Here is a 22,403-nt window from a genome sequence, read left to right on the forward strand (position 1 = left end):
TCATTGCCTCCCAATTCCTGCCCTCGCTGGGCTGGGCTGGGCGATAATTAATTTTAGCTGCAGTTGCCATTCCTCCCCAAGCAGCCCTGCTGAGGCGTGTCCTGCTCATCCAGGCTCTGATGAGCCACACTCAGGTAGACAAGCCCCACAGGCATGTTGCTGTTACAGATGTATGCGTGGCAAGTTGGACAAAATTTTGCAGCCCCCCCAAGTCGGATCTGGGGGTCGGGGGATGGATCCACCAAAGGAGCCAGGCAGCAGGCTGAGCTTGGCTGTCGGGACAGTTGGTCTCCACAAGTCAGCGAACACTGATGCTAAGCAGGCAGCCAGAGGTCAGCCTGGCTTTTGGTTAACAGATTTTATTTACCATTTACAAAAGAGGTTAACTGCATGCAAGTTGTAAGGATGCTGCATTGCCTATGGAGGGCAAACATGATCCAGCACAGCCCTGTCCTGAAACCTGCACCTGTTTGTTCAGTCTGGGCTCCTGGCTTGTTAGAGCCCAACCCTTAATACAGCTTGGGCTGTGGACTGCAGAAACCCTGGCAAGGAGCCTGCACACCGGCACATCTGAGTAACACCTTCAAACACCAACTCAAAAATCAAGAAAACCACAGGTGCATGTAATCTGTTTAAATAAAACCACGGACGTATTCTAGAGAGGTAATTAGTGAGTGGAATGAAACACAAAGAATTGTTCCGTCTCTCTCTGGGCACACGTTTAGATTTCCTCTTGGCAGATTTCCTTAAAGTCAGACGGAACTTCTTTGCATTAATAGAGGCCTGCATGTCGTCTCTGCTGGAGGCCGTGGTCACAAGCTGATGAGGTGTGCCCCGGCTACACAAACATGCTGAGGGGCCGGGAGCCCTCAAACCAGGTCCCTGCCGCCAAACTGCTACGTGGCCTCTCGCAATCACTCCTCTAGGGAACTCATTTTCGTCATCTTGGCAAAACGGAGCCTTGGCTGGATGTGCTGCCCAGCTCTGGCCCTCTCTGACAATGGCTGTCCTGGGCTGCACGGGGGATGTAGCTGGGGGTGGGGTGGGGAGGGAGGAGACATGGAAGGGAAGCTATGCCATCATCACCCAGCTCGGGCTGTGGTGGATCAGTGGCAGTGCCCTCACCCAGCACAGCGCCTCCTGGGGGGTGCTTGGAAGAATAGCTGAGGGGCTCCCAATACTTTGTGGAAGAGCTGCACCCCCAGAGAACTGGGCTGCAGAAAAATACTTTGCATTTGTGCTGCTTTGCACTTGGTGAAAGCTCCTGTCGCTACTACTTGTTTTGAGCCTCGCCCCAGACCCATGAATGAGGCAGACTCACTTTCTTCATTTTCCAGATGAGAAAGAGGATGAGCAGGGAGTTTAAACAGCTTTCCCAAGGTTATAGCATGTGAGTAGAAGAGCTGGATAAAAATGGAAGTCTCCCCAGATCTCAGCCCTGCACTGCCTCTTCAAGGACTTCTGGTGGGACAGCTGCTTAGGGGACTTGATGCTTTTCCGGATATCTCTAGGGCTGCCAGCGTGGCTCCAGCTATTTCTGGGACCAGGGCAGGCCCATGTGGGCATAGCAGGGGCCCACAGTCTCTGCCCAGACACCATCCTCCACCTTCCAATGGCTTTTAGGCACAGGCCCACAGTCAGCCTGAGTTTTCAGTGCATCTTTGCCCTCCCCTGCTGCATTTGGTCTCCTACAGCCTGCAAGGTTCGCTGACCCTCAACCTTAGTCAGCACTGAACCCCCTTTTTCTGCTCCTGTTCTTAGCTGAAGACTTCAGGATCCAGGTTCTAGTCGAGCCTGTCACATGTGGCCAGGGCCCTGCTCCTGGACTGAGAAAGCTGGGGCCCAGCAGGACCCAAGAGACACTGTGAGGTCTGGGGTTGGTGAGTAGAAGACATAGATCCGGCTCCTCGTCAACTCCCAGCCTCTGCAGAACAGGGAGCACTGAAGCCGTGCCGAGGATCTGGGTGACGGGAAAGTATTTGCCAATTGCATCCATAACCAGAGAAATAAATTCCTCGCCCAAGGCACTGTCCTGAGCCCTGGATGTGGGGGTTACACCATTGCACAAAACAGGGGCGACCCTGAGGGGCAGAGCTGGGGAGTATGGCCCAAGCAGCTGGGCAATCGGGTTGGGAGAGAGGGACCACAGGACACGTTCTAGAAGTAAGCCTCGTTATGCACATTCTTCTTCTCAAACTTTTGCCTGAGCTCAGAGACCAGAGCTGACTGGACGGGTCTTCCCGCAGCCTCGTGTTCTGCCAAAGCCTTGGGTTTTGGTGATGGATGGGGTCGCTGAGGGGCGAGTGAGCCAGAGACTGTAGGCACCATCCAATGGGCTGGTCCCATGCTGGGCGCCATGCTGGGTGGTGGAGGGGGAGCGGGGACTTTGGGGGCCGGTGCACTTCCCAGGCTGTTGTTGTTGCAGTTCTCATTGGGAGGATCCTCTCTGAGCACAAACCTGTCAGCGGCCTTGGTCCTTCTGAACTTGAGCCACTTGACGCCGGCGGTGCGGGGTGCAGGGCTGGGCCGCTTGCGGAGCACACGCCGCACCGGCAGGACCTTGTTGGACTTCTTGTTGCGCCAGAAGGTGGCGGTGGAGATGAGGACGGTCATGGCCACAATAATGGCCATGATGCCGGCCAGCACACCCACGGCCTTCATGGGGTTGTCTTTGGTCTGCATCAGGAAGGCAGCCATGGGGTTTCGGGACAGCATCTGGAAGAAAGATGCATTCGGCTGCTCCGGCCTCATCCCCGGAGGACAGAGCAGGGGCCGTAAGCTCCCTTAAGCCTGATGGTTTTTAAGCTTTCTGGGGTCAGGCATCCCTTGGAGAATCTGCTGAGCACTACGGGCTTCATTGCAGAAAAAATGCACACAGAGAAAACACAATGCATGCACCTGTGCAGAAAAGTGCACACAGAGAGAGCATGATGCAAGCACCTCTTCTGGATGAAGAACTCCTGCATTAGCTGCTACTGCTTTCCTTTGACTGGGGGGAGTGTGTGTCACGTTTGCCCAAGTGCATTAAGAACCTCTTAAGTGATGACTTCCTGCCAGACCCTGAGCTGAGAACTACACATAATGATTTTACTTCTGCCTTTCAACACCCATGTGAAGGAGGCATCATTAGTCCCATTTTACAGAAAGGGAGTGGAGGCTTAGCAAAGTCCAAAGTCACACCATCACAAAGTGTTGAGACTAGAATTTCGAGCTGGTTTCAAAGCCTGTGTGTTCGATGGCACAGGTGGTCTTCGAGAGCATTGGGTGGGTGTCTTTGGAGGAAGGTGGTCTTTCTCCCTCTGGCCACGTGGCAGCGAGGTCTGAGCTGGCCCTCTGGCCCTCCCCCCCCCCCCCCCCGCAGATCAGGGCTCCATACCCACCTCAGTGTCTACGACGTCAATCTTGAGTAAGGCCGTGGTGCTGAAGGATGGGGAGCCGCGGTCCTTGGCCTGCACCTCTAGCGACCACGTGTGGTCCCCGCTGGGCGTGATGTTGTGCAGGGCATCCAGGGAGCGGATGGAGTTCTTGAGCCGGATCTCCCCCGTGTGCATATCGATGTCGAACACGTTGGCTGGTTCTGCATGGATGATGGAATAGTCTACCAGGTTGTTGGGCTCCTCTGCGTCCTGGTCTGTGGCCTGTGCACAGAGAGGGACAGACAGAGCTGGGCTTCAGGGCGATACTTGTGTACCCTGGCTCAACCAACACGTCATATAGAGCTGGCTGGGCTGAAGGGAAATGGTCCTAATCCTATTTGAGTGAATGGAGCTGGGAGAGGGATTGAATGAGCCAGGGTGGGTCTGCGCTTGGCTCTCTACGTGTGTTGTAGCAATTCATTCTCAGAACAAGTCTAGGCAGTCCGTATTGTCAAAAAACAAAAGCCTGGAGGCAGAGTGACTTGTCTAAGGATGGAGAGGTAGAAGGAGGGGAGCTGGGATCCAGAGTCAAGTCTGTTGGGTTCCAGGGTTCATGCTTTTTCCGTATCGGGAAGGCAGTGCAGCGGGGAAAGCGGTGCTGTAAGGGCAGGCAGACCAGCTGTGTGAACTCAGGCAAACCGAACATGCAACCTGCCTGAGCCTTAATTTATTTTTATGTGTAAAGTGGCAAAAATATCTTCTTTCTCAGAGGTTACTTCTGGGTTGAGGTGGGGATGAGGGTATATAAAGTACCTTAAAAACCCTTGCTTATTTCAGGAATCCAGTATATTTTAAAAGAAATTCGTATGCTACAGTGCCGCTTGCAGTTGCAGGGACAAGACTTTTAGGGGAGCTCAGCTACCTTCGAAGCCCACCTCAATTTTCACTGGGGTCCCCAGCACCATTGTCTTCTCCTGGACGCTCTTTCCAAACTGGGGGTAGTGGTCATTGACATCCAGCAGCGTGACGAACACCTCGGCTAGGCTGTACCTGCCCTCCATGTCCTCTGCCTTCACGTAGAAGTTGTACCTGGCAGTGTCCTCGGCGTCCAGGCTGGCCCAGGGCTGCGTGTAGATGATCCCAGAGGATGGGTGGATCAGGAAGCTGTCGGGCACAGACAGAGCAGGCAAGGGTGTGCACAAGCACACTCACATACATGCGTGTACACTCACAGAGGTGCGCACGTGCCTGCGGTAAGGAGCCGCCTACAGGAACGGGCGGTAATGCACCAGGCAGCTTCCCCAAGGCATCCCGCAGGACCACCCACCTACTTAGCAGTCTTATCAATGTAGAACTTAACCCGAGTCACAGCCCTTCCCTCTCCTCCCACCACCTGCCCCTTCCTAGCCCAGCACTGCTTGCCTGGCCCCCAAGGCCACGAGCCCCAGCTCCAGGCCATAATGATGTCCCTTCTCCTCTCAGACTCACCTCACCTGGTGGGTCCCCACACCTCGACCTCAGGCTGTCTACAGCTCCCCTCCATTCCTTGCACCCAGGCTCACCTCCCGACCCAGGTCCTGCTCTTCCCAGGCTCCTCCTGCCTTTAGCACAGATCCTCCTCCACCCTCAGCCTCCCAAATCCCTTGCCTGAGGTCCTGTCCGGGATTCTGGATCTACTCACAGGTCTGCCCCGGATCCATAGATGGAGTATTTGACTTCACCCCAGGGACCTGTGTCCGGATCCACGGCCTGGAAGAGAGAAAGCTCCCAGTGGCCCCTGCCCCTTTGTCAGGGCATGTTGGCAGCTCTTGCTTTCAATGGCAAAACAAGGATTTGGGGGGTTTGTCCAGCTGGGGAGAAACTGATCTGGAGCCCTGCTCTGGAGCCCTAGTTTCGCCCCAGGAGATCTCAAGCATTGGAGGAACCAGATCTGGAAGGCCTTGTGTTTCTCATTATATGTCCTCATTATAGTCCTGTGAGGTGCTGTTATTCCCACTGTATAGAAGAAACAGGCTCAGAGAGGGCAGGTAGCTTGTCTAAGAACACAGCCAGTTAGTGTGGGCTTTGTCATTCAAACTGGAGCCCCAGTTTGTCTGACTTCACAAGGCTCCCTTCACCCCCAGTCCCTGGGTCAGCCCCAACCCACTGTGACAGCCAACACGTTGGAGCCCCCTGGGGCATTCTCGGGGATCCTGGCAATGTAGTAGTGGGACGTGAACTTGGGGACATTGTCATTGGTGTCCAGGAGCTGGATCACGATGTCCGCTGTGGAGCTGAACTTCTCTGGGGTGTTCACTTCGATGGCCAGAAGCTGGGGAAGGAAGGAAAAGGAGGACTTGTCTGGGTGGCAGTCGCTCTGCAGAGAGCCTGCCACGTCCCGTCTCAGTATCATCCCTGCCTTGTCTCCCGTTTTCTCAGCAGCCAGCCAGCTATGCCTGCCCCCACCTGCAGGGGGCACCTCTAAGGCACACAACATTTCCCTCCCCACTGACTGCAATGCCCGTTTCCTTATGGTTGCCATTTGCATTGGGACCAATTTCTTTTGCTCCACTGATTTGCATATTCCTTTGTTTTAAACTTCCATTAAAAAAACTATTTTGCTTCATAATATACTTTAATATCTGTTAGAGCAAGTTCCTGCCTCATATTCTTTTTACCTGAATTTCCTGACTATTCAGGTTTATTTCTCCAGATAAAAACCAGTATAATTGTGTCAAGCCCCCTCCCTCCTCCCCTAAGGAAATTCTGGGTAAGACTTAATTGAGGTGGTGTGATCCTTTATTAATTGATGAGAATTTGCATTTTTAAACAGGGTGTGTCTTTATATTTCTTGCCTTCTTTATGTCCTTTTGTTAAATTTGTGCATTTTTTTGTCATTTAGATGCTGCATATTTCTTGTTATGGTAATTCCTAGAAATTTTATCTATTAGTTGTTACTGTAAAAGTGCTCTCTTATTCCATTATTCTCATTGCTGTTTTTTGTACGTAGGAAAACTATTAGGTTTTGTGTATCAACTTTATAATTAATCATGTTAGCAACTTTGCTGTGTCTAACAGTTTTTCGATCATTTCTTTTAGATTTTTCTAAGCAAACAATCACATCATCTAAAATAATGATGATAATAATAATTTTTAACTCTTCCTTTCTAATGTTTGTACCTTTTGTTTCCTTTTTTTATCCAGGAATAATGTTATTCTAGGAATAGTGTTAAAGAATAGTGGTGAGAGCAGTTATCCACGTTTTGTTCCTGACTTCATAGAATGCTTTTAGAATTTCACTTTTATCGACTGACTGATTGATTGAAGTATAGTTGCTTTACAATGTTGTGTAGAATTTCACTTTTAAGCATGATGCTAGCTATCGGTGTCTATGCATTTATAATCATAAATAATTAAAACAATTTAAAAAATATCAACAAAGTATTTTTCCTTTTTATTAATATAATTATATATTTATGTATAATATGCATTATTTATTTATGTTTATCATTTTAAATAATTACAAGTGCAAAGGAGTATATTTTTCATCTCCTGCTAAAGTTTTTAACAGAATAGATGACATATGTCAAATGTGTATGAGAAAATATCTATCCTGAGGATCAAATGGTTTTCTTCTCTCAATCTATTCACATGGCACATCGTATTGGTAGTTTTCCTTTGGACACCCCTGCATGCATTCCTGGGGACAGTCGTAGTTTAGAAGCGGGAGCTCAGTGAGGCTGTGTGCAGTAAGAGAAGGTTCTTGTGTCATGATTCTTCTTCTCCCTTTTCCACCTACTCCTCAAATCAGCAGGAGGGGCAGAGAAGCTGAGAGGAAAGGAGTAGGGCCAGGAGGGGCAGAGTGTGACAAGGGACCCCTTAGGAATGAATCTAGGTGCTGCTGTGGCCCCCCATTCAGGGTAGTGCAAAGCATCACCTACCTTGAAGGTTAACACTTTGAACTTTTCAAAGTCAATGGTGGCTGAGTTCTCTACAATGATCGTCACTTGGGCTTCATTCAGGACCGTCTGGGGGACCACTCGGAAGATGCCCCCAGGTCCCACCAGCCGCAGGTTGAATTTGGCATTGGCTCCCTGGACAAGAGTTTGGAGAAAGGAAACAGGGAAGATGGATGAGAACAGAAACTCATTAGATAGTCGCGCTGTGCAAGGAGCCTTCACGTGCCCTTGACCCCGGGAGGTGAGTATTATTACTTCTTTCTATAGGGGAGGTGATGAAGAATCAGAAAGGTTGAGCAGACTATGAAGACTCACCAAGGAAACAAGCACAGAAAGCCTAGCCCTGAGCCGGGCACAGGAGGCAACAGGCCACATCTGCAATGTCTGGAGGGTCAGACGCACAGGTGCTTTCATTTGACTGGCTTTTTCCTTTTAATTGATTGTGAACATATTTAGGCCAAGCAGCTAGTCTTTGATTATCTACCCTCCCTCCTCTCTCTCTTGGTTACCCACTCTTGCGTCATTCATTTTGTGACTCTCCAGGCCCCTGTGACATCAGCAGGAAAGGCTCATGCAGGCTCAGCTTTGGGACTTGGTCCCATGTGGTTTGCAGGAAGACAGAGTGGAGGGCAGGACCACATACCTGGTCTGAGTCGTTGACAGTGATCTTGAGGCCCCGCAGGATCTCCCCCTGGGGCGGGTGCTCATACATGGCCAGCTCAAATCTGTTCTGGGGTCCACTCTCTCCATAGAATGTCGGCGGATGGTTGTTGAGGTCCACGATCCGGATGGTGACAGGGGCCATGGCCTGGGCAGCTGGGGTCCCTGCAGAGCTGACCTCAGTCACCTGGGGTGGGGACAGGTGGCTATGGCTGTGTGGCAGGCTGATTCCAAGATGGCCCCAATGATCCCTGCCTCCTCCTGGTATTCATGCCCTTATGTAATCTCCTCTTTTTCAGTGTGGCCTGGCCTAGTGACCTGCTTCAAACTGATAGAATATGGCAGAGGGGATGAGATATCACTTAGTGATTAGGTCACTAATTTGTGATTAATCTAATCACTAATAAGTGATTAGATTAGGTCATAACTTCTATCTTCTAGACAGATAGAAGATATCTATCTATATCTATCTTTTGCTGGCTTAGATGAAGCAAACAGCTGTGTTGAAGAGGCCTGTGTTCCTAGGAACTAATGGTGATGTCTAGCCAACAGCCAGCAAGGAACAGAGGTTCTTAGTCTGACAGCCCACGAGGTACTAAATCCTGCCAATAACCATGTGAGCTTGGACGCTAACCCTCCTCCAGCTGGGCCTTCAGATGAGAACCCAGTCCTGGCTGAAAATTTGTTGGCAGCTACGTGAGAGGCCTTGAATCTGAGGACCCAGCTAAGCTGACCCTGTACTCCTGACTCACAAAAGCTGCAAGATATAAATGTGTGTTGTCTTAAGACACTAAATTTGTGGTGATATGTTACAACAGTCATAGGAAACTAGTATAGTGCTATTACTTGTCCTGTTTTACAGATGAGGCAAGAGGAGTGAGGGTCACACAGCTGGGCTAGGAAGAAAGTAGATGTGTCTGATTCCTTAGGCAGTGCTCTCTCCACCTCACTGCACTGCCCTCTCCTTGCAGCCAGAGGCGGGTTCAAACCCTAGCTTTACCATGTTCTGCACTTGTGTCCACTTGTCCAGGGGGAGGCTGCAGGGAGGGGAGGTGTGGCGATGCACAGTGGATGACAAATACAGGCTGCAAAGCCAGGGCCAAGAGTCCACAAGCACCTCAGGAACGGGTGGCAAATACCATATGAGGCCCTGCAAGGGCTTCCTTCTGCTCTCCTATGAGCATGTCTGGTCTTACCTATCCTCAAATGACCCTCCCTGCCCTCTACTCCATCACACACTAGCTGCTTCCTAACTCTTCTTTGGTAGAAGCTTGTGCCCTCTGCCCCCTTTCCTCCCTTTCAATGCTCAGCCCGTCCCCAACTCAGATACTTCACACTGACTTCCATGCTGCAGGTGGCACTGCCCGCTCCCCCTCCCCCTTCCGAGTGTGCTGTCCCCTTGGCTAAAGTGGCTCCCCTTTGCAGGTTGAACTTGACCCCTGGTCTCTCCTTCCCTGGCACCTCCCTCTTCCTCACTCTTATCCTGGGGTGCTCCCGCAGTGGCCTTCTGAGCCGGTGGCTCCTTTCTCCCCCCAGCCCTCCTCTGGGTGGCCTCATGCCCTCCCCTCCTTTCACAGCTACCTGTATGTTGATGCTGTCTGCCCTGAAGTCCAAACCTGTACCCACAAGTTTGGATGTTTCAACTTGAATGTCCCCGAGGCACCAGAATGTCTCATGCCCATCCTACTCAACTTGCCTTCTCACCTGTGTTCCTGATGGCACGGTACCACCCTAGATGCATCCCTCCCTCTCCTTTCCCCCACCCCTCATGGCCCCGTTCTGTGGAGTCTGTCTCCTTCACAGTTTGCCGTTCGTCCATTTTCACCATTCCGCCTCCGCTCATCCCCACGGCCCCTCGACATCTGTCACCTGGGCTGATGGCTTTGCTTCCCTACCTCTCATCCACTTCCCTCCAAACCCAAGTTGGGACCAGTGCTCTCAAACGTCAGGCTGAGACTGGTGCCAGAATCACCTGGGAGCTCAAAACATGCAGAATCCTGGGTTTCCCCCAGACATACTAAATACCCATCCTCAGGAGTGTGTCCTGGAAATCTTTTTTTTTCCAAGCTCTCTGATTTTGGGAATCCCACTGGTCTAGTGAGCAGTCAGAGTGAGCTTTTAACAAGACTCTAATTCTGCTCAAACCTTTCCATGGCTCTTCCCTGCTCTTGGGCAGGACTAGGTACATAGTTTGCAGGCCCAGTGAAAAATGAAAATAGGGGGCCCCCTGAGAATTTCAAGACAGCAAGAGCAGAGCATTAAGCCCAGCATGGGACCCTTCTAACTGTGGTTCCTGTGTCATCTCACAGGTTGCATGGCCGCAAAGCTGGCCCTGTTGCAGGGAAAACCCATGCCTCGTATTCAAGGCCTTTACTCCTCCGGCACCAGCTGGGCTCCAACCGTTTCCCCTTTACGTGCTGCCTGTGGACTCTTGGCTCCGGTCCCACCTGACCCCTCATTGCGCCCCTGCTATATCATGTGCTCTCACCTCCAGCCTCGGCTCATTGGGCTTTCCTAGCTTTGCAAGGCCTCCGCCTGCCCCACCCTAAACAGTGCTCCCCAACACCAGTCTCCACTTGCTGGGTCCTACCCATGTTCATGGCATCGCTGCTTCCAGCCTTCCTTCTCCTGCCTCATCACAGCTCCCCTCGCCAGGTACCACCTCTTGTAGGTGCTCCTTGAAGCAACATCTAGATCCTTCCTCCCTAGATCCTGCGAGCCCTGGGGGGTAAGGGGGCAGCCCAGGTCTCATCACCTTTGGAACCTTCCAGGGCCGAAGGGTGGGGAACGCCAAGCTCGTGGGAGGGTACCTGTACATGCAGCTCATACGCCTCTCTCCGGAGCTGGGCAGGGCTCTGGGTGATGGAGATTGCTCCAGACGTCTCATTAATTTCAAAGGCTCCATCACTGCCTGTCACAGAAGAGAGATGTGCCCTGCAGCTCTGAACAAGGCCACACGGTGGCGCAGGGTGCCATACGTTCCTCAGATGTTATCTCATTCAAGTCTCCCCTATTATCATCTGTGTCTTGCCAACGAGGAAACTGAGTCTCAGAGGCGCTAAGTAACTTATCTAAAGTTACACATGAGTGCAGAACTGGGACTCAAGCTCACTACTTTCTGGCTCCCAGGTGCTCTAGTATTTTGCTTCTTGTGTGTGTGTGTGTGTGTGTGTGTGTGTGTGTGTGTGTGTGTGTGTGTGATAGAAAGAGAAAGGAGAAATAAAGAGGTATAGAGGAAGGGAGATGGGGGGTGGAGAGAAGGAGAGAAAATAATGGAGGGAAGAAAGAGAAAGACTGGAGGAGGAGGAGTAGAGGGAGATGCAAGAAGACAGGAGAGGAGATGGTGTGGTGTGGGCACTCGGTAGGTGTTTGAAGGATTGCAGCGGTGGAGGGGAGGGAAGGCAGTCAGAGGTCTGCATGCCTGGGGAGAGATGCCTGTGTGTGATAGTGGACACATCTGCACGTGTGTGAGCTGCTGGAAGGGGAGTGTGTACCAGGCATGTCCCAGGGACAGGGTCAGAGGAGGTGATGGTGTCTGAGTGAGAGCATAGAGATGTGTGCACGTCTGGGACCAGGCACGAGGTGTGGTGGTCCCCTGGAGGGGACCAGGTACGAGGTGTGGTGGTCCCCTGGAGGGGACCAGCTACTGAGGGCTCAAGAGCCCTCCCCAGGGCTGGCTTCTCTTGCTCAGCTGCTGCCCAGCTGTGGAAAGAGCCAGCAGACTTAGGTTCAAACCCAATGGGAACTTGGGATAATTTAGCTTCTCTGAGCCTCAGTTTTCTCACCCATGTACAGGGCTAGTACTAGGCACACGCAAAATCATCATTGCATTTAATTCACTGAATTCAACTCTATGCTCTAGGCCAAAACATTTAAAAGAATGAGAAAAACAGATGGCAATTTAAAGAGTATAAGAAATCTTGCCACCCCTTCCCATTAACCAGGTATGCCCAGGAGCCTGTGGGAACGTGAATTGGCACCACCTGTGCCGCTCTCAGTATCCAGCCCCCAGCCCCTCCCTGCCCAATGCGTCTCTCCCTGTTGCTGGACATAATGAGAAGCAGGGACCAAAGCAGACGCCCAAGGAGACGTGCCGCCTCCTGCAGGGACCCAGCCACTCTTCTCCACGCATCTTGTGCTTCTGGCCTATAGATGAGGAAACTGGGATCCGGAGAGGTTGGATCTCACTCTGGTTACCCAGCGAGTTGTAGCTGCAGCCCAGCAGTGAGCCCCAGACTCACCGTTCACGAGGCTGTAGAGAACACGGTTGGGTTTGCCACGATCTCCATCCATGGCGACGACAGTCAGGACCTCTGAGCCCTTGGGGGGAACAAGGATTTTATCCTGTGGCCCTGGGAGGCCGTTCGAAGGCTTTGGGAAGTTGCCCCACCTGACAAGCCCTGCTCGATCCTGGCCTGCCACCCCCTCCTGGTCTCCCTACTCAGGCCCTTTTCCCCAGAGGCCTATCCATCCTCATGGCAGCTTCCTGACTGTCCTCTCCCCCCGCCCCGGCACCTCCTTCCCGCTTAGCTCCTCAGCAGGACCGTCTGGGCCTCGCCCTGCTCTGACCTGCGGCCCCCATGAGAGCAGCCCAGCCTTTCTCTCTCCCTCACTCTGTGCCCTTCTGCACCACTCAGCTGCCAGCATCTGAAAAGGTGATGTCTTAGCTTGGGCCCAGCACACGAGTAGTGCTCAGTAAGTGTTTTCATTGTTGTATAAAGTTGGGAATTATCAGAATCCGGGCAAGTGAAAATTGAGAATGCAATTCCATTCCACAGAGAGTTCTTGAGCCGTGGCCATGGGAGGTGTGGCTGGGGGGGCACATAAACACATGGGCTCACCCCAAGGAGGGGCGTGCCCGTGGAGGGGCGTGCTGGGCGTAGGAGCAGACATCAACCAAAGATGTCAGCGAAAGCAGTGCCTGGGCTGAGCCGAGAAGGGCAGGAGGTGTTAGGCCCATGGGCACGTGTCCGGCAGAAGGAAAAGGGTGCAGTGGCGAGAGGGCTGGGCTGAGTAGAGGATGGTGGGGGCTCCCGGGTGGAGGGGACGCCAGCCCCTGGATGCCAGGCCCAGGACTGGAACCTGAGAGGTCAAAACACAAAACACAGGGGGGGCGGGAAGGAGGGACAGAGACTGCGCTGAAGGGGGAGGAAGCTGAGGCCAGCCTTCCAGCTGGGCCCGCGTGTGATGCCCGACAAGGGTTATGGTGATTCGGCAGCAAACTGTGGGAGAACTACCGGTTTGAGGGGCCCCAGGCTACAGGCTTGGAGGGAGGGAAGCAAAAGGCACCTCACCTCCTGTACGAGGTGGAGGAAAGGGCCACCTAAACCAAATCATCAGCTCTCTTCCCAGCCTCTCTTCTCAGCCCTTTTGAAGGGCTGACATGTGCAGCCGGGCTGGCGTAAGCCTGAGTGAGTGAAGAAATGCCTGGCATAGCCTGGGCACCCGGTACGTGCTCCACACACAAGCCGCCGCTTCTTCCCGGGCCTACTTCCGCATGCAAAACGACCTGTTTGTGGCCTGAGTGAGGGGTCCAGAGCCGGCCTCCCCGTGAGCTGAGGCGCGCGAGCCCGGGTCGAGCCCAGCCATCCAGCAGGGGGATCCTCGGGCAGCGCGAAGGACAGGGCAGGAGGTGTCTGGAGGTGACACTGGGCTGAGGGGCGCAGCCACCCACCGGAAGGGTGTCCTCGTACACATAGCCGTAGTAGGGCGTGCCCACGAAGACAGGGGCCATGTCCTGCACGTCCTCCACATTGACTGTGACCGTGGTGGTGGCCGAGAGCACCACGCTGGCCCCTCGCAGCCTCCCTCCGCCATCCTGGGGAAGGGTCGGAGAGGGAAGAGAGGTTGGGCTCTGGAGTTGAGCAGACTCCCACGGAATCCGGCTCCTGTCACTTACTGGCTGCCCTCCCTGATTTCCGTTTGCTTCCGTGTCCCCTGGAGATAATTTTGCCCCCATACGGGTGTTAGGAAAATTAAATGAGATGATGCAAGAAGGTCTTCAATCAATGCCTGCTACGCAGTAGGCGCTCATAGGCATTCCTTTGGAAAGAGGGTTAGGTTTCTCTCCAGGGAAATCATGTCTGATCAGTAGCAGAGGAGGAGGGGGTCGGAGCCAAATCCCCTCTCCCAGCCCGGAGCCAAGCCTCAAACACTCCTGAGGACCTGCTAAGAGCACGATGTGGACCCGCGCCTGAGCGTGTATGATGGAGCCGTGTGCCCACCAAGCCAGCGCTCGTGGAGTGGCTGGCAGGCAGGCCCAGCACGAGCCTCCTGGTGCAGACTGAGGGGGAAGCCCTGTAGCCAATATGTGATCGGCAGGGGCCTTCCTGGAAAAGAAAATGGGGGGCTTAGAGGGACGGCTGGGTTTCCTGCCCTCGGGAAAGAGCAGCCGCTTTGGCCGAGCACCTGCTGAGCTGCAGATCCCATGTCACACGCTTTAGAAGTATGAGGAATTTAGTTAAGTTTCGGGGTGGGCAGATGAGAAAACTGAGGCTCAGAGAGGGTAACCGGTCACACAGAGAGGAAGAGGAGGGTGAGCAAGCCCGGGCAGAGAAACAGAGGTGCCCAGAGGCCAGGCTGTGTGGATGTGAGCCCCCTCTGGCTCAGAAACACCAGCCTCCCTGGAGAATATGTCCATGTCTGGGCAGGCTCCACGCATTAGAGATTCCGAGCGGCTGCACCCCCCCATCCCCTCCCCATTGTACCTTCTGCCCCGAACTGCCTCCCAGTTGTAGAACCTAGCTGCTCCAATCCAAGGGCAGCTTCCCCTGACGGAGGCTGAGGAGAGTCCAGGTGCTGCCATTCCTCCCTCTCTGTTACCTTGGCAACCACAGCAATGAAGTGGGCCGGGGCCTTCTCGTAGTCCAGCGTGGCCCCAGCCTGGAGGCGGAGTACACCACTGTGGCGGTCCACAGAAAACCTGGTGGAGTGTGGATTCTGTAAAGAGCGAGGGGCAGGCTGGGCCTTGGGGAGGGACCCAGGTCCCTCGCCTGCTCTGCTTCCTGAAAGGGGGTCTTCACCGTCCTCCCTTCATCACACGAACTCTGGTCTCAGGGCTGAGGTGCACACTTCAGGGCACTCAGTCTTCCCGGCCCCCAGGGCCCTGCTTCCTAGGGCTCTGGGCTTCCCCTCCCTCTCCCTCAGTCCAGCAAAGACGTTCCCTTCCAGCAGGGCCTCAGCTCTTTTCTCAGCTCAGCTGGAAAACAACGGGGCCCAGCTCGGGGCTCAGCTCTGGCCTGGAGTTTCCAGCAGGCAGAAATGTCAGCAGAGTGCTCTAACCTAGAGGAGGTGAGGGCTGAAAGCCATAGTGACAGAGAGAGCCTTCGGGATCTTCCAACCCTCCGTTAAGTGACTGTGGGTCAGTCAGCAGCATCTGGGTAGGGGGTTGGGGCGGTCAGATGGGGACAGGAGACAACCCTCAATCTGAAGAGGGGTGACTGTGTGTCAGGAGCTGTTGTTGGAGCTGGACACGTATTTAATCCTCACAACTTCCAATGAGGATGCGCTTTCAACTTGAGGAAACTGAGCTGGGAAAGTCATACAATGACGGAGGCCCCATGCGTGGGAAGTGGTGGAGTCTTTCCAGAACCCGTGGAGCCCAGGGGCTTTCTCCAGAACCTGTGTCTCTAGCCACTGAGCCATACTGCCTTGAAAATGGTGAGAGCAAGTGATTAACTGTGGAGAGCAGAGAAGATGCTGCAGAAACAGCAGCCATGGGAAGGAGGGCAGTGGTTTCCGGAGGAGTCCAGGGAAAGGCAGGAGGTGTGGGGAGGGGTCTCCGCCTTCGACAGGGTGGGATGGATGGACAAGGGTAGGGTGGAGGTGTCACAGCTCTGCTCATTCTGAGAGTTGCCCCTTCTGCCTTTTTTCCGATTGACACTTCTAGGCTCAGACAAGTTTCTTTTACTTTGTGTGAGTGCAAAGTGCCCAGGCCATCTTCTGGGGGAGGGGTTGGTAGGGGGAGAGCTGAGGGTCCTGAGATCTGGGGAGAGGGAGGCAGGTCAACTCAGAGGGAGCCAAGATGGGCCAGTCAGGGAAGATGGCTTCCTCTCAGGCCAGTCTTAGGTCCCCACCTATTCATCCCACGCCTGCATTTACTGAGACCTCTTTGGGTGGGATGCACCATCTCTGACAATCTTTGGGAACAGTTGAGGCACTGACCTAAGGGCTTTAGTGATGGAGATGGGGGCTGTCCAGGTGTCCCTGCTAGCCCAGGCCTCTGGTTATTTTCTGTGTGTCCCACCTTACCTTCAGGAAGTAGGTGACACTCCCTCCAGAACCTGTGTCCCTGTCCACTGCACGGACCTTGGCGATACTGCTCCTGGCAGGTGTGTCCTGAGGGGTCACAGCCACAGAAGGTCAGTCCCAGGGGCAGTGACAGATGCTCGGGGAACTGGGGTCTGGGGGCACGGAAAGGTGGAGTCAGGGAAGTGAGGGGTGAAAAAGAGGTGAAAGGTGGTGACTGACCCAGGGAGCATCCAATAGGAGGAGGGGCCTTGATGGAGCAGACACACTGGAGTCAGAGCGGGGTCAGGAAAGGGCAGAGAGAAGGAGGAACAAACAGACATCCTCCCCCCGAGAACGGCTCCAAATAGACAAAGGCTTTAAATATGAAGTGACTGCAAAGTTAACAAACACAGACATATTCCGTATCACCAGGGATCACACACGTGCAGCTTAGAGCCAGCGCAAATATCTTTCTCCTACTGAATTAGCAGACATTTAAAACTCCCAGAATGGCCAGTGTCGGCCAGGAACCAGGAGACAAACCCTTTCTCACATCCTAGGGGAAAGGCAAACAGGTACCATTCTGGAAAATCAATCTGGCAACACCTCACAGGCACCCAGGCTTTGACCCAGCAATGTCAAATCATTCCAATTAGAGAAAGGAACTTTTATGCTCAGAGTCTGTTGTTTGGTGTTTCTTATGATGGCAAAAACTTAAAGTATCTTTAATATCCAAACATAAAGGAACAGTTCAGTAAATGCTGGAATATGCACTCAAGGAAAGCTATTAAAATCTTAGTTACCGCAACTTTACAATTACTGAGGAAAATTCTTATGTTGTAAATTCAGTGAAAAATAGAATACAGAAAGCACATGTTTAGTATAGTCACAACTATGTAAAACAAAGAGAAAGCAAGAACCTATGATCATGAAAATGATGAGGAGGAAATACCCCCAAATTTAACAATGTTGTCTCAAGCTGGAGGGATTAAGGGTGGTTTCTGAAACTCTTTTTTCCCTACTTTTCTGTACAATTCACATTTTCACAATAAGAGTACATTATAGGGAATTCCCTGATGGTCCAGTGGTTAGGACTCAGCATTTTCACTGCAGGGGGCGAGGGTGCCCCCCAAAAAGAAAGTGCATTATAATTCTAATGGAAAATGGTCAATGAACATTCCTTTGGAATAAAAATGTGAGGGGCTGGCAACAGAGGTGGCAGGAGGACACAGAGGGGAGGGGTCTCCAGAGGGTAGTGAGTGACGGAGAGGGCTCTTCACTCCAATGCCTGGTCCCCTTGGCCAGGTCACAGGGCAGCCCAGAGGCCTGGGGCGGGAGTGCATCGACCCTGCCTGGTGGCCCCTTGCTCACCTCGGGAACCTGGACAACGTAGGGCTCCTGGATGAACCTGGGTGCCTCGTCATTGGCATCCGTCACCAGGATAGTGACTTTTTCCGCCACCTGAGAAGGGGCAAAGGGGACAGGTGTTGGAGCATTGAGACCTTCCGGGTGATAAAGGGACAATGGCCTCTAACACCCTAGGTGTATGTCTCTGCCCCCTCCTTCCCCCTCCCTTCCCCTCCCTCCCTCCTTCCTTGCCTCTTTTATTCATTCATGCAGCACACATTGTTAAGGAACTACTCGGTGCCAAGCACTGTGCTCCATGCTGGAGACAGAAGACACAGTCTGATGGTGTGAACTTTGCAGGGTGGGGTGGTGGGCAAATAGCAACATATGAAAGAACAGTCGTGATGTCATTCAGGGCGGCAACCACAACAGGCTGGGCGCTGGGGGCTGGGGCCTGCACCACATGACTCTGAGGGCACCGTGTGCCCCAGCCTAGGCAAAGGCACCAGTTTAGGGGGCTACATCCAGAGGCCCAGAGAAGAGGCATCTGACCCAGCCTGCGGTGGCTGACAGCAGGGAGGCCTCACAGAGGTGTGAGAAGTAAGGTCTGCAGCACTTTGTCAGGTGAGAGGGGAAGAGGAGGAAGCTGTGTCAGGAAGAAGCAGCAACATGGGCAAGGGCAGAGTGAAGCACATACGTGGGTTTAGAGCGCAGAAGCAGATTTAGGGCTACGCGGCTGGGGGGGTGAATGTGGGAGAGAAGGCGGGTGAGTCTGACGGTGCTCTGAATGGCAGTCTGGAGCTTGGACTCCACCCTGAGGGCAGTGGGGGCCAGCTGCTAGCGCTTTCTGAGCTGGGATCTGTGGCCAGGTCTGGTGCTGCACAGTGATGGCTCCAGATGTGGATTGAGGTCGGGGAGCCTTGGAGGGAGGGGAGCCCCCAGGATTATCCGGGAAGCAGTGATGAGGGCTGGGCGAAAGTGGCAGCTGTGGGGAAGGAGGGGAGGAAGGAGGGGTCGGGTGCCCAGGTGTTCAGCTTGGGTGACGGTGCAGAGCCAGGAGCCAGGCGGGAGGAGATGGATGGGCAAGCAGGTTTGAGGAGACACTGCTTGAGGAATGTGGGTGTGCTCTCCCTCCCTTCCTTCCCCTCTCTCCTATGAGCATGTTGGGGCAGATCTTGCTGGACCTCAGCTCAGGTTTGCTGGGAGCCCTGCCCCGCGTGCTGCCAGGGGCTGGCTGGAGTGTGTACTCACCAGATTCAGGCCGTCGGAAATGCTGACAATGGCTTCAATCTCGTCCTCCCTCTGTGAAGCACAAGGACAAAGTGTCCAGGAGTCTGAGGCACCATAGGGACCCCTGGAGGCTGGGTGCAGCAGAGGAGGCCCGGGCATTTCAAGGGAGCCCTGGAGCAGGGCAGAGTGGCTGAAAGCTGCCTCTGGCCATGCTTGAGACCTTATTTTGGGGCTTGGCCCATCAGGGGTTCTCATAAACCCAGAGGGTGGAGGTGCCAACAGAAAATGCACCCCTGTCAGAATGAGAGATGCTAACGAGTGTGCTGGAGGACCCAGGAAGAGGTTTTTAGTCCATTTAAAATTTTTCCTCTTTTTGCCCCTTATCTCTCCCTCGACTCTCCATATTCTACAGTTCCTCAGAGGTCCAGGTCTGTGGTGTCTCAAGCTCTCCCCTTGACACGGTGGGTGTCGAGGTCCCCACGTCCCGTAGGGTGACAGGGAGGGGAGAACAGTTTCACCTCCTCTGCCGTGTCCCCCAGCTGTCTCTGGGACCCACCCTTTCCCTTCTCTGTACTGGTGGAGTCTGCCATTGGATCAGAGCTGGCAGCATCCCGCGGCTGAGGTCCAGGTACCTGGTCCACCAGCCTGGTGTGGGATCTCACAAGGGAAACATAGCCCACGCCCTGTCACCCGCAGGTTCAGAGGGCACAGAGGGGGAGGAGTTTTACCAAGCTCAGAGCCGCTTTCTAAACCAGTCTTTCCAGCCCTGATCCGCTGGCTGAGTTTTCTGTGATTTATGGGAGCTCTCCAAGGATGCTCTCTAGGGCACCTTCCCGCCCACAGAGCTCTGTCTACATGCCTGGCAGGCAATGTTCCTCACAGGTCCCCATACCTCTCTGTCCAGCTCTTCAATCAGGGTTATGTTTCCAAAATTGGGGTCAACCGAAAAGACACTTCTAGCGCTGGGGTCAAAGCTGATGTGGTAGGAGACGGGGTCTCCCTCGGGGTCTGTTCCATTCAGGGTGTACACATGAGAGCCTGGAAAGAGACAGTTGAGCGCTCACTGCTGGCCCCGTCCCAGCTGGCTGCTTCCTACTCTTTTTCTTTATTCTTCATGACTATCAGGTGGCTGTTAGTACCTGCCACTTTACAGATTGTAATCTAGAATACGGATTACAGAGGGCTTCAGGGCTGCTGGGTCTAACTCTAGAGTCTCTGCCTGGAAATGACTCCTGTCCCAGGAGCCAAGACTGGGGATGCGGGATGAGGGAAAAGGGAGGAGCCTTAAGGTGGAGGGGTGACCCACGGGCAGCACTGTTCCCCATGCTTGGATTATTCAGGGAACTCTGAGCAGGTGCTTCCTGTACACTGCAGCGGTCCTTTTGCTCAGGGTTCCCAGACCAGGTGATGGAGAGGAAGTGTGAACCTCCCTCCTTCTCCCGCTCCTCTCCCTGCAGATGCCACTGAGTTCATTGTTCTGGGGCCATTTTAAAGCCTAGAGCCCTGGGGCTCTGGCACGTTAGTACTTTGCTCAAGGTCACGCAGTGGGTAAAGGCCCCAGCGCTGAGGACTGCCGCCTGCCCCTGGGGCCGGCCCCGTCTCTGGGCTCGGCGCCTGGGTCTCCAGGACTGGCCCAGCTTAGGTGTCCACGGCCGCCCGTGCCCTCCTTTCCTGCAACTGCCCCAGGGAATTCAGAGCGCTAACAGGATGTCCCAGGAGTCACGGGTTCGGTCTCTATGTCCAGGGGAACGTGGGCCGCCCCTCCGGGAGACCTATGTGGGGCAGACGCCAGGCGTACTCACCCACAGGAGTATCCTCCGGGAGGCTGAAGAGGGCCATGTTTCCGTTGGTGCTGCCCACCCCGTTGTCGAAAAAGTAGGGGGCGAAGTTGGCCTGGGCTAGGAAGAGAACACAGAACAGAGGACACCCGAACACGCGCAGGGACAGCTCGGCACCGGCGTGGTCGCGCGTCTGGCCCACCCGCGGGCAGGCGAGGGCTCCCGTCCCAGAGCCCAGCGCGCCCACCGGGGCCCTCGGCCACCTCCTCCCGTGGGCTCCGGCTGGGCTCGGCCTGTCAGGGACACGCACCATCTGGGCGTTTGGAACTCAGGCAGCGGCCAGTCTCAGCCCCATCAATGGGCAGACTAGGAAGCCTCGCCCAGAGAGGGGCAGTGCCCTGGTCAAGGTCACACGGGGAGTGAAAACACCCTCCCACAGCCCTCGGGGCAGCTGCCAAACCTCCGACTGTGCTTCTGAAGAAGCGGAGAGCAGCGAGAATCCCCTTTCCCCAGTCCGTGTCCCCGTCCCCCATCCCGAGCCCCACTCTGGAAATGAACGGTCCAGAACTGTCCCTGGGTCCACCCGGCTGGCGCCAGCACCCACCCCTCGTCCCTACCGGGGCCCGCGGGGCCTGCGGCCACTCACCCAGGCGGTGGAACAGCAGCCCCAGGGCCAGGACGGCCCGCAGGCCGCGCCCCATGTCTTTGCGGGCGGGTCTTGCTGCTCCCCGCAGCCGAGGCCGGGCGCCGGAGCACGGAGCATGCCCTGCGCGCGCGACGAGTGCAGAGCCGGTGGTGGGGTGGGGGCGGCGGCGGGAGGCGGGCGTGGGCGGGAGCGCCGAAAGGTGCGGAGGGCGCTAAGCGGATGATACGGCTCGGATCGGCGCCGCTGGAGCGCTCCCGCCCGCAGCGGAACGAGACCAATTAGTGGGTGCAGAGCTGAGGGGACCCGCTACCAGCAGCGGGCGGGGGTGGGGGCCGGGAGGGCATTCCTCTGTGCTACCGCGACCTCTGCCCCCAGGTCTGGAGCGCAGGAGCCAAGGGGACCCCAGGGCCGCAGGGCACTGGAAAACTGGGACTTTTTCCAGGTCTGCAAATCCTGGTAGGCATGGGCTCCACTGGAGTTTTCCCTTCTTATGAACTTCCTCTGTGACTGTCAGAGAGTTTGCCGCTCTCTTTGAGCCTGACTGTAAAACAGCGGCAGGGCACGGGCGCAACCTCAGCGCGGAAGGGTCCCTCCCACTAGTCTCTAGGAGAAATGAGGGCGGGGCAGGAAGGGGGTGGGTGGGCTCTGGGAAGGGCATGGCCTGAAAAATCCAAATCGACTCCAGGGATGTGTCCCTGAAGGCTTTGAGGGTGAGCTTTGCGGTTGGGAAAGGGGCAGATGGTGAGGATTTATCAGGACCACCTCTCTGAGATCTCAACCCATTCCTGTCCTGCCCCCGCCCAGGCCAGGCTAGCTCTCCCAGAGGGTCCGATTACTAGTCTGGTCACTAGTGGGGGTCCACGTGTGTGGTGGGCAGCAGAGAGGGCCTTCAAGTCTCTAGTAAGGTGGAAGCAGAGATTGCCAGGAAGCAGGCTAGCTCTCCCAGAGGGTCCGATTACTAGTCTGGTCACTAGTGGGGGTCCACGTGTGTTGTGGGCAGCAGAGAGGGCCTTCAAGTCTCTAGTAAGGTGGAAGGCAGAGATTGCCAGGCAGCAGGCTAGCCTCCCTCCCCATCTGCAGTGCCCAGTTGTGACCATTGGAGAAGCAGCAGACCCACGCACGCCTTGCAAGGAAGGGCGAACTGTTTGAAAGCAGATTCAGGCCCCATGATGGGACAGACTTGCTAACAGAGCTGGCCAACACAGGTATGGACTGTCCC

General features: G+C 54.6%; 1 protein-coding gene across 2 annotated transcripts; it reads right to left on the bottom strand.

The window, feature by feature from the left end:
• Positions 1 to 339: 339 nt before the first annotated feature.
• On the bottom strand, positions 340 to 21,661 carry CDHR1 (cadherin related family member 1). 2 transcript variants are annotated; one of them, XM_027129701.1, is made up of 17 exons: positions 21,185 to 21,660; positions 20,563 to 20,658; positions 19,653 to 19,798; positions 18,782 to 18,832; positions 17,555 to 17,644; positions 16,205 to 16,291; positions 14,777 to 14,893; positions 13,629 to 13,772; positions 12,196 to 12,274; positions 10,765 to 10,865; positions 7,938 to 8,141; positions 7,277 to 7,429; positions 5,503 to 5,667; positions 5,038 to 5,105; positions 4,292 to 4,520; positions 3,381 to 3,638; positions 340 to 2,715 (listed from the first exon to the last, which is right to left on the bottom strand). In XM_027129701.1, the coding sequence occupies exons 1-17, from the start codon at positions 21,237 to 21,239 to the stop codon at positions 2,158 to 2,160; spliced, it is 2,601 nt and encodes an 866-aa protein (XP_026985502.1). In that variant the 5' UTR covers positions 21,240 to 21,660; the 3' UTR covers positions 340 to 2,157. The 2 variants fall into 2 exon arrangements, with proteins under 2 accessions (XP_026985502.1, XP_026985501.1); XM_027129700.1 differs by having other exon boundaries at positions 20,563 to 21,661.
• Positions 21,662 to 22,403: the final 742 nt, after the last annotated feature.

This window comes from Aethalodelphis obliquidens, unplaced genomic scaffold (assembly GCF_003676395.1).
Source record: "Aethalodelphis obliquidens isolate GAN/ISIS:26980383/991018 unplaced genomic scaffold, ASM367639v1 scaffold37, whole genome shotgun sequence".
Classification (NCBI taxonomy): Eukaryota; Metazoa; Chordata; class Mammalia; order Artiodactyla; family Delphinidae; genus Aethalodelphis; species Aethalodelphis obliquidens.